At 37.2% G+C, this 14,993-nt stretch overlaps 1 protein-coding gene across 1 annotated transcript; it reads right to left on the bottom strand.

Annotated features, from left to right (window-relative positions):
• Window positions 1-43: 43 nt before the first annotated feature.
• Window positions 44-5,799, bottom strand: gamt (guanidinoacetate N-methyltransferase; the record flags this gene model as incomplete). The annotated part of the gene is given in 6 exon segments (NM_001200612.1): window positions 44-365; window positions 456-566; window positions 1,583-1,650; window positions 1,741-1,804; window positions 1,917-2,062; window positions 5,511-5,799. Coding segments are annotated over 6 exon segments (705 nt in total). The 3' UTR covers window positions 44-224.
• Between the last annotated feature and the right edge of the window lie 9,194 nt (window positions 5,800-14,993).

The raw sequence follows: 14,993 nt of genomic DNA, 5'->3' as shown, positions 1-14,993 counted from the left end.
TAGAATTTATTATTCAGAAATAATACTTTGATGATGATAATAATAATAGTCTTGTGCTTTTATTTGCATGAATATTTATAAACATTTCATGACTCCCACCATAGAATTTCAATTATGCAAAATAATTTGTTCCCCCTATAAAACAGGTAGCATTAAAACAAATTTTTATTAGACATAAAAAGCACAGTAGACAGGTATGTATGCAGGCAGCTTGGGCGTGTAGCTTATTCTTTAAGTATAGTTGGTGTAATCATCTTGTTGAAGGAATAGTATTTGCATTCACTTGGTGGATTGATGTCCATCAGCGTGGTGTTAATATTCTCCTTTTTGAATCCAGCCTCTAGCAGCTGAGGCACCTGCGTTTCCTGAAAAAGAAGCACGCACACTCTTGGTAATTCTCTTGTCCGTGTAGTGTGTAAGATTTAATATGAATTCCCCGGGTACAGAGTACACACCTGGAACATTTTGTCTATGTTGTCATATTTGGACTTGAGCAGCTCGCCCCAGGAGGTGAGATTGCAGTAGGTGAGGACACCACCCGACTTCAGAAGCCTCTTAGCATGGGCCTGGGACATGTTTAAACGAGGAGGGGGGAGAAAGGAAGAATGATAAAAGTGGGAAAATAGCAATATGTCGTCTCATTTGTGTAGTGATTGCTCGTCCATAGGGGGAAATGAAGCAGAGAATGTTAATCTTCGTAAAGTCCTTATTTACAACTCCATACATTTTAAATTCTGCTGAATTGCATCTTTCGAATGAATAATTTCAAGTGTTGCTATTTGACACGTAAGCCAATGTTTCTTCGATTTGCTCACGTTTCTAGAAGTTACCCAATCGTGCGGCCACACGCTCAGCGCCCCATTAAGAGCAATCAAGTTCACTACACCTAGTGGTCAAAAATAGGAACTGCAACGAGCGCTAATAGAGGACCACTGGGACAGAATTCACACTGCCCCATGCTCACTGTATGAACAATTTCAGTGGAGGACGATCAGCACATAGAACACTTAATGGTATGGTTGCTAAATTGAGCTACTTTAAAAACTATTTGCAGCTCCAGAGAATATAATTTTATAGCAAATATTTGGAAATAAAAACTAATACATTTCCACAAACAAGTGCAGACAGTGTGTATGATGTACAGAAGTATTTCTATTGTAAGATATATTGCAAGGATTAGGAGAATGAAAGAGGGATTATGGAGTAGATAATATCTGTACAACAAAAATGCAGGTATATCAATGTGATTTTGTTTCCACAGGTAAAGGAAACATGTCTCCCTTTTTTGGGATACTTTCCAGTTTGTTTGTTTTTGAGTTTTTGAGATGTAGTCGGGCTGTAAATTTTGCTGATACAAACTAGAGCTGCTAGACTGTATACTGAATGACAATGTTGTTAACTCTCAATTGGTACGGGGTTCTCCAAAAATGTACAAGATAGTAGATTATAGCAAATCAAATGTGATAACCTCTTGACTTTTTTTTTTTTGAGGCTGCGTCACTGCCCACCCAAACTCTATGGTAATGAGCCACTGCTGAACTTGTCCATCTTTATAGGTGTCTAGCATACTTTATCACCATACCTTAATGAAGTTAAACTGGTGAGTGTGCCAGGTTTCTTCTGACAAGGGATATGTGTCATAAAGGATTCCTGTAACAAAATGGCATATAAGCACTTCTTTTACTCCAACTATAATTTGATGGATTTCAGGTGGTACACTGTGATTGTCATTTCTCTAACCATCAAAGTGGCCATCAGGGAGGGTGGGAACCACGTCTTCCCACAGGCCTTTAAGAGGAACAATCTGTATGGGTGAACAAAATAAATAAAAAAAAATAATAAAAAAAAGTATTAAAACTATTGTCACTCTGTGATAAAATGAATTAAATGTGCAAAGAATGAATCTTTTGTTTTACCTTGTGTGGTTGAGACTTGGCCCATTCTTGCAACCTCTGGTACACACCATCGTTGCACTCAATGATCCAGTGTTCCTCGATAGGAAAAGATTCAATTTTAGTAGCAGCTATAGCCATGCCAAAGCCAATCTCAAGGACACGTCCACCTACACAGCAGAAAATAAGAAGGGTTACATTAATAGAATAACTTATCATAGGAAATGATCACAATCATTGTATAGCAGTGAAAATTTAATGAATGTTTTCATTGGTAGAGTTGAAAATATTAGATGTGAAATTCAGACTATCGATTTAAAACCAGACAGTTTTATAACACCCTGTAGATGATAATATAACAATATCTGATCAATGATTAGAATGTTTTACTCCCTTTAGAGCGACCGAACTAACTTCATTAATCTCTTCAGCAAAGTCCTACAAATTTACCTAAATGTTTTTTTAAACAGATTTGTCCTGGAGTAATTAAAAATAATCGATTCCTCCCTTAGCACTGGCTATGTACCTAAATCATTTAAACTAGCAGTTACCAAACCCCTGATTAAAAAACCTGACCTTGACCCCTGTCAATTGTCCAGCTATAGGCCAATATCAAATCTCTCCTTCATCTCCAAGATCTTAGAAAAAGTTGCAGCACAGCAGCTATGCTCGTACCTACATAGGAACAACATTCATGAGATGTATCAGTCGGGGTTCAGTCCTCATCACAGCACTGAGACCGCGTTAGTTAAAGTAGTAAACGACCTACTACTGACCTCTGATCAGGGTTGTGTCTCGTTGCTTGTGTTACTTGACCTTAGTGCAGCTTTTGATACTATAGATCACACTATTCTCCTTGACAGATTAGAAAATGTTGTTGGCATCAAGGGAACAGTCCTCTCCTGGCTCAGGTCTTATTTGACCTTTTGTTATCAGTTCATAGATGTAAATGGAGATTTCTCCATGCGTACTGAGGTTAAATCTGGTCTTCCACAAGATTCTGTTTTAGGCCCGCTACTTTTTATTTAATACATGCTACCTCTAGGTCAAATTATTTGTAAACATGGAATTAGCTTCCACTGTTATGCTGATGATACACAGCTGTATGTTTCAGCAAAACCAGAGGACAGACAGCAGCTTAGTGAAGTTGAGGAATATGTAAAGGACATTAGACATTGGATGTTTATTAACTTCATTTTACTTAATTCTGATAAGACAGAAGTACTTGTACTAGGAGAGCATGTAGCTAGAAGTAATCTTTCTGATCACACAGTAACTCTGGATGGACTTTGTTTCATCATGTGCAGAAGTAAAAGACCTTGGTGTGATTATCGACTCCAGTCTTTCATTTGACGCTCATGTAGATAATATTACTAGGATAGCCTTCTTTTATCTCAGAAATATTTCTAAGATAAGAAATATATTGTCACTACAAGATGCAGAAGCATTAGTTCATGCTTTTGTCATCTCTAGACTAGATTATTGTAATGCCTTACTGTCTGGATGTTCCAGTAGGAGCATAAACAAGCTCCAGTTAGTCAAGAATACAGCTGCAAGAGTCCTTACTAGAACCAGAAGTTATGGTTCAAATCACCCCGATCTTATCAACGCTGCATTGGCTCCCAGTAAAATTTCGCATTGATTATAACATATTACTACTAACCTATAAAGCACTAAACGGTCTCGTGCCACAGAACCTGAGCGAACTTTTGGTCTTCTATTATCTGCCACACCTACTTAGATCAAAAGGTGCAGGCTATTTGTTGGTACCTCGAATAGTGAAGGCCACAGCAGGGGGACGAGCTTTCTCTTATAGAGCCCCACAGTTATGGAACAGTCTTCCAATTAGTGTTCCGGACTCAGACACAGTCTCAGTGTTTAAGTCCAGGCTGAAAACATGTTTGTTTACTCAAGCTTACCATGAATTTCTTTTATGCAAAGTAAACAGTCTTATCCATTATGGGATAGTAAGGATACCTAACAATCTCACACTCTCTTTACCTCCCTCTCCTTCTGTCGAGCCACACATGATTTTATGGAGATGCCAGTGATCCTGACCCTTTCTGATCTCCGGACCTGCCTGATGCCCTACTTCTGGATAGAGCTCTCATAATCAGACTTCATGTACAAACCATAATGAACTTTCCTTTACTTTTACACTATCCATTGTTACCCAGATGAGGATGGGTTCCCTCCTGAGTCTGGTTCCTCTCAAGGTTTCTTCCTCATATCATCTCAGGGAGTTTTTCCTTGCCACCGGTGCCACCGGCTCGCTCAACAGGGATAAATTCACACACTTAAAATCTGTATCCTGTGTTTATATGTTTCTGTAAAGCTGTTTTGAAACAATGTCCATTGTTAAAAGTGCTATACAAATAAAATTGAATTGAATTGAATTACTGCTACTTATTGATCACGGGTACTGAATGATATGATTCTATATTGCTAGATTCTAGATTGCTTGACTGTAAGTCCTCAAACCAAGTTAGAAGTGGACATGAGAAACACTACACGAGGGGTAGTGTACCCATGGTATTTCAGAGAAGGATAAAAATAGACACATGAAACAGTAAGCAGCGACCCTACAGCCCCTCAGTCAGGGTTTGAATGTGATTATAGGGTCTGTACTGCAATACTTCACAAAGATGTTATAGAAAACAAAATAGATTACCATTTAATAGTGAAAGTATTTCTACATGTAAATGTTGAACTTTCTCTTTTAGGTTAATTGTGAAAAGTATGAGTATTCATTTGGTAGGTAGAAAACCATTTAAATGTGTGTGATTTTATTTCTTTGATTGCTGATAGGCCTTTTTTTTTTTTTTTTTTAATCGGTATATTGGGTGCCTGTCATTTCCAGCACAGAGTTCTGGGACACCTTAGGACCCCTGATTATTTTATTTATTCTTTGTTACAGTGCTGGAAATGACAACCTATCAAAGTTATTATATTTACAGATATTTTAATAAAATGTTTATACGTATTAGCCTGTTTGGCTGGGCACTTGAATTGAATGGGTTTAATCCAAACCTTAATCTCAAAAACAAGTTGCTTGTGTGTAGTGTAGTATAATATAATATAAGATAAGATAAATAGATAAATAGATAGATAGATAGATAGATAGATAGATAGATAGATAGATAATGTCAGCTTTGTAAGAATGTGTGCTGTCTGCGTAAAGTAATACGCAGAATAAAAACTTCTAAGGCTTCAGTAATATTGCCAAACTATTATTGTACACATGTGAATAAAAAACCTAATATTTGCACAGCTGGATGATGTTTGGAGGTTTGTGAAATGCTTCTGGTTTGAAAGTTTTCAGAGCTACTGTTGAACATATGGAAGCAACCTTTAACCTGTAGGATCGTTCATTTTGATTCAGGCGTTGTGTGTCTCACTGCATAAGTGTGCATGAGGGAAAATTAGGGACAATGTTAGTTCAAACTTGCTTTACATGTTACAGGTCTCATTATGCACAAGCATGTTGTTAGATTGCCAATTTCCAAACTGTATGTCAAGTTTTCAGTGTGTACATGTTATGTGCGTGTTGGTTAAAATAGAATTCCATTATGTGTGGGTTGCATTAACATAATTTTTTTTATTTTTTAATGCATTTACCTTTAGACGCTGCGACGGTTGCGAGAGAGTGCATGTATGGAGTCTCCCAGCGCTCCATGACAGGTTTCCCCAAAATCTCGAGGTGTGTGTCGGACTCATTGTAATCGGCGCTCGCGTCGTTCCAGCCTTGCTTGCAGTTCTCTCCTTTGGAGAAAATCGGCTGTGCGGTGGTCATTGCTACTATTTAATACTATTAGTTGTTGTTGTTTTTTTTGTGGTGGGGGGGAGGAGCAGACGTGATGTGTCCAGGCACGATGGCTGAAAAAGAGAAAGCTGTCTTTGCTTCCAGTCCTATATATTGAAAGAAGTGCTGATTCCGCAGGAGGCTGTACAATAATCTGCACTTTTAACTGGGCCACTGTGATAAGGAGCAAGAAGGAGGCGGTCACATTACTATGACAGCTGGAGCAGCACGTTCACAATGTCAAGAGAACAGCTGTAACTTTCACGTGGAGCCGTGTTACATCGCACTATACGTGATCACTCCAGTTTAGTATCCTTCCGCCGAGGAGTCACTCCGAGACTACGTCCAAACATAGTCTTCCTACAGTACTAAACGTCAGAAATAGACATTTGGCACACTAGAATGACCTCTGGACCTGAGAAAAAGCTGTCTACAAAGTGCAGGCCACAGAATGCTGGTCTTTGAGTGCATATTGAAATAAGGGCAGCGCTTATTGGAGAGTGCTTAAGACCATAAATGGAAATATGGGCGTGTCTTCTGTGGACGGAAGAAGGAAGTCATTGGCAATTTTAGCTAGATGGCTAATATGAACTAGCATGAACAGGAGCATTTCATAGATTGTAAATGATATTCGTAAACAGGGCTGTAACCTGGTTCAGAATTTGACTGAGGTTAACTTTGAGGAAATGTGTCATATTATTAACACAACATATCAAAATGCTACATGTCTAATACATACATTTTTATTGATTTTTTTTTTTCTGTTGTGTTATCCTGTTCTGCTAAGCAGTACAGAAAACAGATGGGTGGATGTTGTTATCTTTGAATATTCTTCCATAAACTGCTCTGACTTAAGTTTAATTTTACTGAGATCAATATCTTTGGTTTATTAGAGAGCCTAAGTTAGCCTACCTGTGGATTTTAGGCTCCAAAATTAGGCAACTTCACAATATCTTATAACTTCTTGCGAAGTTTGCTTTCATTAAATTTACACTGTGTAAAAACACATAGGTAGTGTAATATTCCTTTATAAGAATATAGCCTACTGTTTATTGGGTATATTGATTGAATCTTATGACTTTTGATATGTTTGCTTTGGAGCACAGTGACTTGCTCCTTGCAATCCCGCCATGCACACCATTGTTGTTCAGAGTTCTCCTGATGTTGGACTCATGATCATTAATATTAGCCAATGTGAGAGAAGCCTTTAGTTGCTTAGAAGTTACCCTGGATACTACAGGTTTTATAGCAACATATGCTTCTATCCAGATTCCATCCCATCTTTACTTCTGAGAGACTCTGCCTCTCTAAGATACTCTTTTTATACTTAATCATGTTACTGACCTGTTGCCAATTAACCTAATTAGTTACAAAATGTTCCTCCAGATGTTTCTTTTTACTAACACTTTTCCAGCCTTTTGTTGACCCGTCACAACTTTTTGGAGACGTGTTGCGGCCATCAAATTAAAAATTACTTAATTTTTTTCTTAAAATCGTACATTTCCTCAGTTTAAACATTTTATGTTTTCTATGTTCCATTGTGAATAACATATGGGTTTATGGGATTTGTAAATCATGGGATTCTGTTTTTAATTTACATTTTACACAGCATCCCAACTTTTTTGGAATTGGGGTTGTATGTATGTATGTATGTATGTATGTATGTATGTATGTCCGTGCGTGCCATAGCAGTAAAGGTGCGTCAGAAAACCTTTGTAACTGTGATCATAAAACTACCCAGAAATATTGCGAGAGCATGATCTGAATCCATATATGGGCTTAAAGACACCTTCCAGTCTGCAGACAGACCCTTCTTTAGGTAGCCTGAGATGGATTAAAGCCATTTCTCTTTCAGACATAAGATCTTCAGCCTTGCAGCAGATCAATAGTTTTGAGCAGACAGTTTGTTCTATCCTGTTCTATCCAATCCATCAATTGCTCAGTCTGCCTTGACTCAGAGAGGAACCTAGAAAAGTTGTAAATTATTTGGATAAATCAGAAATCCAGTGTACACTGCAGTGTGAAATACTGAAACCCAAGTGTTCAGCTCTAAAACCAATGCCATCTGTCAGCTGATGTTGAGATTAATTAACCTCTTCTCTTACCATCAGAGATATGAAGCAGAAACAGTTCCTAACCAAACACAGGAACTACTATGCTAAGAAACACTAACTGTGATTTACAGTGGCAGAAGCCACTTAAAAAACAAAAAACAAAACACCAATCAGCCATAACATTAAAACCATTGACAGGTGACGTGAATAACATTGATTATCTCGTTACAGTGGCATCTGTCAAGGTGTGGGAAATATTAGGCAACAAGTGAGCAGTCAGTTCTCGAAGATGATGTGTTGGATGCAGGAAAAATGGGCAAGCGTAAGGATCTGAACAACTTTGATAAGGGCCAAACTCTGATGGCTAGATAACTGGGTCAGAGCATCTCCAAAACAGCAGGTCTTGTGGGATGTTCCTAGTATGCAGTGGTTAGTACTTACCAAAAGTGGTCTAAGGAAGGACAATGGGTGAACGGTGGACAATGTCATGGCACCCAAGGCTTATGGATACATGTAGGGAGTGAAGGCTAGCTCATCTGGTTCAATCCCACAAAAGAGCTATTGTAACAAAAATTGAAAACGTTAATGCTGGCTATGATAGAAACTTGTCAGAACATACAGTGCATCGCAGCTTGCAGTGTATGGAGTTGCGTAGCTTCAGACTGTACAGAGAGCCCATGCTGAGCCCTGTCCACCACCGAAAGCACCTACAATGAGCATGTGAGCATCAGAACTGGACCATGGAGCAATGGAAGAAGGTGGCCTGGTCTGATGAATCACGTTTTCTTTTACATCATGTGGACGGATTTAATAACATAAAGTTATTACGTGATTATTGTGTGTGTCTCTTACCTGGGGAAGAGATGGCACCAGGATTCACTATGGGAAGAAGGCATTTATGTGGATGTTATTTTCACACATACCACCTACCTAAACATTGTTGTTGAAGACCAAGTACACCTACACAATACTGAATGAAACATCCAGATGGACATGCTGACACTAAGCCTATGGGTTTGTTTGTCTCTTCCTACCTCCACCAATGGCTGTCTCAATCCAAGAAAACCTTTATGGACCTCCCCTCCCAAAGGGTTGACTTCATCCTGCAGCAGAGTTGATGCTGTTGTCTCACTGTTTCCATCCAAATCTACACCTCTTATAAACAGTTAAGAGACATGATGTTTTCCCCAGCTTGTGCTGAATGCTATTTTCAAAGACCTTTACCACACTTTATGGAACCATGCATGCTTCCACATTGCTGTTCTAAATAAACTGAAGGTGTATCTTGCTGCCAGGCCCCATTGCTAGCTAACTCACCAACTCATAAATGAACATATGAGTACACGTTCAATTGCATTGTATATGCAATTTACAGTACTACGCACAAGGAACATGTAAAGAAATGCTGTAAAGGAAAGATGCTTTCAGACATAATAAATTGAATGTTTCTACATGAAAAGATATCTACTATGAAAGCAGTAAACTGTAATAAACTAAACCAAGGCAATATTTGGTGCCTTTAAAAATACATCCCAAGTCTCAGGGACACTTTGTGCCATTTTATGAGGAGCTGGCTGGTAAGGTTTTCTAAGCATCTTGGAGAATCTGCCACAGTTCTTCTGAAGACTTCTGAAGAGTGGTTTATTATATGATATATTACTTTCTTTGCTGACATACAAATGTTTTTTTCTGTGTTGTTTATTTTTTGTTGGAAAAGTAATGTTTGGATTTTTTTTTTAAATGAATCCTATAATGCAGAAGTTCTCAGAGACAAAATTTGTATTAAAAAATAGGGTTAAAAATAAATTGTCTGTACATGTGAATGTGTGTGTGATCATACCTTGTGATGGGTTAGTACCCCATCCAGGGTGTTCGCCGCATTGTGCCCCAAGTCCACTGGGATTGGCTCCAGGTTCCCCGGACCCTGTGTAGGATAAGCAATATAGAAAATGGATGGATGGTTGTTTGCAACGGTCTTTTCCTGTGAAAATAAGTAGGTCTTAACTACAACATTTGTTGCAAGATTACTTCTTCAACCACCACAGGGAGTACCATCAGAGTCCTTCTAATGAAGTCTGTCTACTCTGTAGCCATCTTGGCAACACTCCTGGAAAGTTATTTTCAGTCATGCATGGCCAGACCTCTATTTACTTGAATAAGTAGAGGCCCATATACCATAAACAGACCGACAAGATGTTTTTTCAAAAATGAATTTGAAATTGCTGTTGAAGTCTGATAAAGATGGCATAAATAATATGTGACCTGTAACTTAATTAACACGAAAAAAACCACATATTTTTTCAGGTTTGCTCAGACTATTGAGCATACATGTGTCTTCATAACTAATTGTGGAAATTGCCCTATAGCTGCTCATGCATCAATGTAAGAGTCTGATTGGCCAGGCTTTTTCTGTTAATGTCTTTACCAAGAAGGTTATTGTCTCTTTTTACTGGAAGGGTGAGACTCATGTCATACAGCAGCTATATTGAATGTTATGTGCTAGCCCATTCATATTTTAAATAGTGGCTTGTCTCTACTCATACCGTCTTGGTTACCATGCCCTCCTGGGAAATGCTGGAGTTTTAATTGGGAGGTTTAGGAGTGTTCCTCGTGGGCCTGCCATGTATCTTAATCAACACTACACTCTGTGACCAAAAGTTTGTCGACACTTGACTATAACACTCATATGTGCTTTTTGAACATCCCATTCCAGATTTAGTCCGACTTTGCTGTTATAATAACCTCCAATCTTTTCAGATGGTTTTCCACTAGATTTTGGAGCGTGGCTGTGGGGATTTGTGCTCATTCAGTCACAAGAGCATTAGTGAAGTCAGGCTCTGATGTTGGGCAAGGAGGTCTGGGGTGCATTCAGAGTTCCAGTTCATCCTAAAAGTGTTCAGTGGGGTTGAGGTCAGAGGTGTTTTTCAGTGTTATAGATTACAGTCTCACCAACGCTCCTTTCGGAGTTCAGATAAACTACATTATCACATTCCAGTGGTTGAAAACTGATATTGGTAATCTTGAAGTCAAAGTACATAGTGCCAGATAACTGACTTCCACTAATCTCATGTAGTTAAATTATGTAGTAATTTTCAGGCAGTGTAAAATCAGATTCAGTACTTTTTCTTACCGTTTTCTTAACAGTCAAACAAACAAACAACAACAACAACCCAAACCTGACCATTAGTGAGTACAGTAAAAGATAAATGCACTCAAGCTTTGATTCTGTAATGTTTTACTGAGCTTTTCCATCCTGAATTTGCCCTTTACTCTTTTGTATTGCTCTTTCCCCTTAGTTTATTTGTTCCACAGTCCATTATCTTACATCTGTTGTGTATATTAACTCTCACATTACTCTCAATTTTTCATTATAATCTGTGTTTGAATGTGTATACTTTCTTCTACTTTCAGGGCAAGAATTCCTCTAAAAATACTTTATACATTTTTTAAACATTTATTTTACATATATACATTATAATCACAACCATTTGTCTTTACTTTCAGTAGAACAAATCCAAATGATAGTCAATGTTAAATTATGTGTAATGACTAAATATATTTACTGTAGGCACTTAGGACAAGTATGTACAGTATGTACAGTCTTATTCAGACTACAGATTACAAACATTTTGTTTAAAAAAACAAAAAAAACAAAAAACATTGCCTTTCTGCTGGGCTATTATGCAAAGTTGGCATTTTTGGCAAATAAAACTGCAGTCCATTTACATTTTTTTCAAGTGCAAATTGTGAAGGGTGATATCCTAACAGCTCAGAGCCAATATAAATCTTCTTATGTCTGTTATATGGTATAGCACAGTGCACAGATGAACATAATGTGTCAGAAACACATTGAAGGCAAATGGTTTAAAATGGGGGAAAACAGTAAAGGTAGAACATTACAGATTGTAATATTTAAAGCTATCTCTTTAATAATAATAATAATAATAATAATAATAATAATAATAATAATAATAATAATATATTTTAAAGATTCCTAAGAAAACTGATTTAATAAATTGCTATGCCATGGATCTTGCGGGTTTCTTCATTTCAGAATACATTTTTTTCAGCCTGAGCTTTATATCTCTGCCTGTAATTAGAAGTGTCCAGCTTTACCCCTTCACCTTGAAACTCACAACACATACATAGTTTCAACAGGACTGAATAGGGTCAGTGAAAAGGAAAAGGCTTGTTAATATTTTTATTGGCATTGTAATTCACCTTGAACGCAGCAGAGGACTCTAACAATCACAACGTGCTTCTTTATATACAATATCAATGACAAATGATTTGTTTTTTCTTTCATTACTTTTTTTGTAAATGACAAACAAAACAATAGAAGAGAAAATTTTAAATGTTTTCCTTTAAGAATAAGATTAATGATTAAGATTATGCATTAAGATTACATTGATCATATTTGAACTTCATGTTGGTGCACTCTAGTTGTTTTTAAATTCAGATTAAAATGTACTTGTACTCTAGAAATGTTGTATTTTATTCCTTTTTTTTCTTCATTTTTCCTAAGTAATCTTTATATATTTAATTTGGATAATCACCATCATCATCATCATCATCATCATCATGGACTGATGCGACACAACGTGCAAGTGAATGTTATGAAACGTCCGAGAGACAAGAGATACACATACACACACACAAAAATGTAACTGAGACTCCTTCCATAAATGTTATATAAATAAATAAATGTCTCCTAACAAAAAAGCATTACCACATCACAACGATTATAGGAATTACTTTGTTAAACCGTGTTTAAAAAAATATTTTTAAAAATTCTATGTATTATTATCTTAGATTATGTGGAGCTTCTGCCATATAAGTCCATATAACTTAGTAGAATGAGCACATTAATAATAATATCATTCATATCTTTCACAGCTAGAACTACCTGTGGTGTTATATAAAAATGATGCACACCTTCTGACCAATCAGATTCGAGTATTCAACCATGCTATGGTAGTGTATAATGAAAAACTAATCGGCCCAACACAATGCAGAGGACTGTTACAACCATTCTTGTTAACACTTACCTTATAGCAGTTACAATAAACAGTCTCTCACCAGCGTCTTTCTTTTTTCTCTTGAAGTTAATCATGAGAAAAAAACACTTCATGTCATGTTACTGAGAAACCAGAAGGCACAAAGTCCTCTATCCTGAAGACTTTCCTGTGTTTGGAAACTTACTGAGTGTTAAGGCACTGACACTCCTTCAATAAATGTTAAATAAATGTCTCCTTCACCTTATCAACGTTTCCTATATTATACAGAGGCCTAAGAGGCCATGCATTATTATTTTAGTTTGTTTCTCGTGTTCTTGTGATCTCGACTTAATTTGCTCATGGTCTTGACATAACAAAAGTTGTTTTCTCATGATGTAATTTTATCACAAGAAAATCTCACGCCTTGTGAATGGGACTGGTGTCGCATGCACGTTAGCGTCTTCGCCATCGCCATCATAAATTTAATAAGTGGCCGCTGTAGAGATGGACTTACTGAGGTTGAAGACCTGACAGCCTCCTTCTCAAGTGTCGGACACTAACGTGGAAGTTGAAAACAACTTTTGTTATGTTGATATCACGAGAAAATTAAGTCCAGATAATGAGAAAACAAGAAAGAAAAAAATAATAATGCATGGGCTCTTTGAAATTCTGTAGTATTGAACAACACTTAAAAAAAATCCATTTATTATTAGTTTTAGATTAGGCCTGTGTCGAGCATCTGCCATACAAGTCCCTGTGTATGAGCTGTTACTACAGGTGCATCTCAAAAAATTAGAATAGTGTGGAAAAGTTCATTTATTTTACATAATTTAATTTTTAAAAATTGGGAACTTTCATATATTCTAGATTCATTACGAATACATTGAAATATTCAATATTTCAAGCCTTTTTTTGTTTGTTTTAATCTTGATAATTACGGTTTACAGCTCATAGAAATCAAAAATCTAGTATCTCAAAATATTAGAATAATAGACCTCTAAATTCTGTATTCTAATATTGTGAGATACTGGATTTTTGATTTCCATGAGCTGTAAGCCATATTCATTAAGATTAAAACAAAAAAAGGCTTGAAATATTTCATTTTATGTGTATTGAATCTAGAATATATGAAAGATCCACTTTTTTTTAATTAAATTATGGAGAAAAAATGAACTTTTACCACTATACGCAAATATTTTGAGATGCACCTGTAGAGAAACAAACTGAGCGCATGAATATAAACTTGAGATGCACCGATACTAAATTTCTCAGCCGATACCGATAACTGATTATTCGGAGTGATATCGGCCGATACCGATAACCGATTATTCAGAATGATATCGACCGAAACCGATCACCGATTATTCAGAGTGATATTGGCCGATACCGATAACCGATTATTCAGAATGATATCGACCGAAACCGATCACCGATTATTCAGAGTGATATCGGCCGATATGGATAACCGATTATTCAGAGTGATATCGGCTGATACTGATAACTGATTACTCAGAGTGATATCGGCCAATACCGATTATTCAGAGTGATATCGGCTGATACCGATAACCGATTATTCAGAGTGATATTGGCCGATACCGATTATTCCGAGTGATATTGGCCGATAACCGATTATTCGGAGTGATATCGGCCGATGCCGATTATTCGGAGTGATATCGGCCGATGCCGATTATTCAGAGTGATATCGGCCGATACGGATAACCGATTATTCAGAGTGATGTTGGCCGATACCGATTATTCAGAGTGATATCGGCCGATACCGATTATTCAGAGTGATATCGGCCTGTAGTGATACCGATAACCGATTATTCAGAGTGATATCGGTCGATACCAATAACCGATTATTCAGAGTGATGTCGGACGATACCGATAACCGATTATTCAGAGTGACATCGGCCGATACCGATAGCCGATTATTCAGAGTGATATCGGCCGATACCGATAGCCGATTATTCAGAGTGATATCGGTCGATACCGATAGCCGATTATTCAGAGTGATATCGGCCGATACCGATAGCCGATTATTCAGAGTGATATCGGCCGATACCGATAACCGATTATTCAGAGTGATATCGGCCGATACCGATAACCGATTATTCAGAGTGATATCGGCCGATACCAATAGTTCTTCCTTTTATACCTTCTTTTAACTTAATAATTAATTCCACAATTCTGAAGGAAATGCAAATAAAAACTTTATTCTCTTTATTTCAACAAGTTGTTTCACAGT

The sequence above is a fragment of the Ictalurus punctatus genome, chromosome 10, assembly GCF_001660625.3.
Source record: "Ictalurus punctatus breed USDA103 chromosome 10, Coco_2.0, whole genome shotgun sequence".
In the NCBI taxonomy this organism is placed as follows: domain Eukaryota; kingdom Metazoa; phylum Chordata; class Actinopteri; order Siluriformes; family Ictaluridae; genus Ictalurus; species Ictalurus punctatus.
This window is presented reverse-complemented; position numbering and strand designations above follow the sequence as displayed.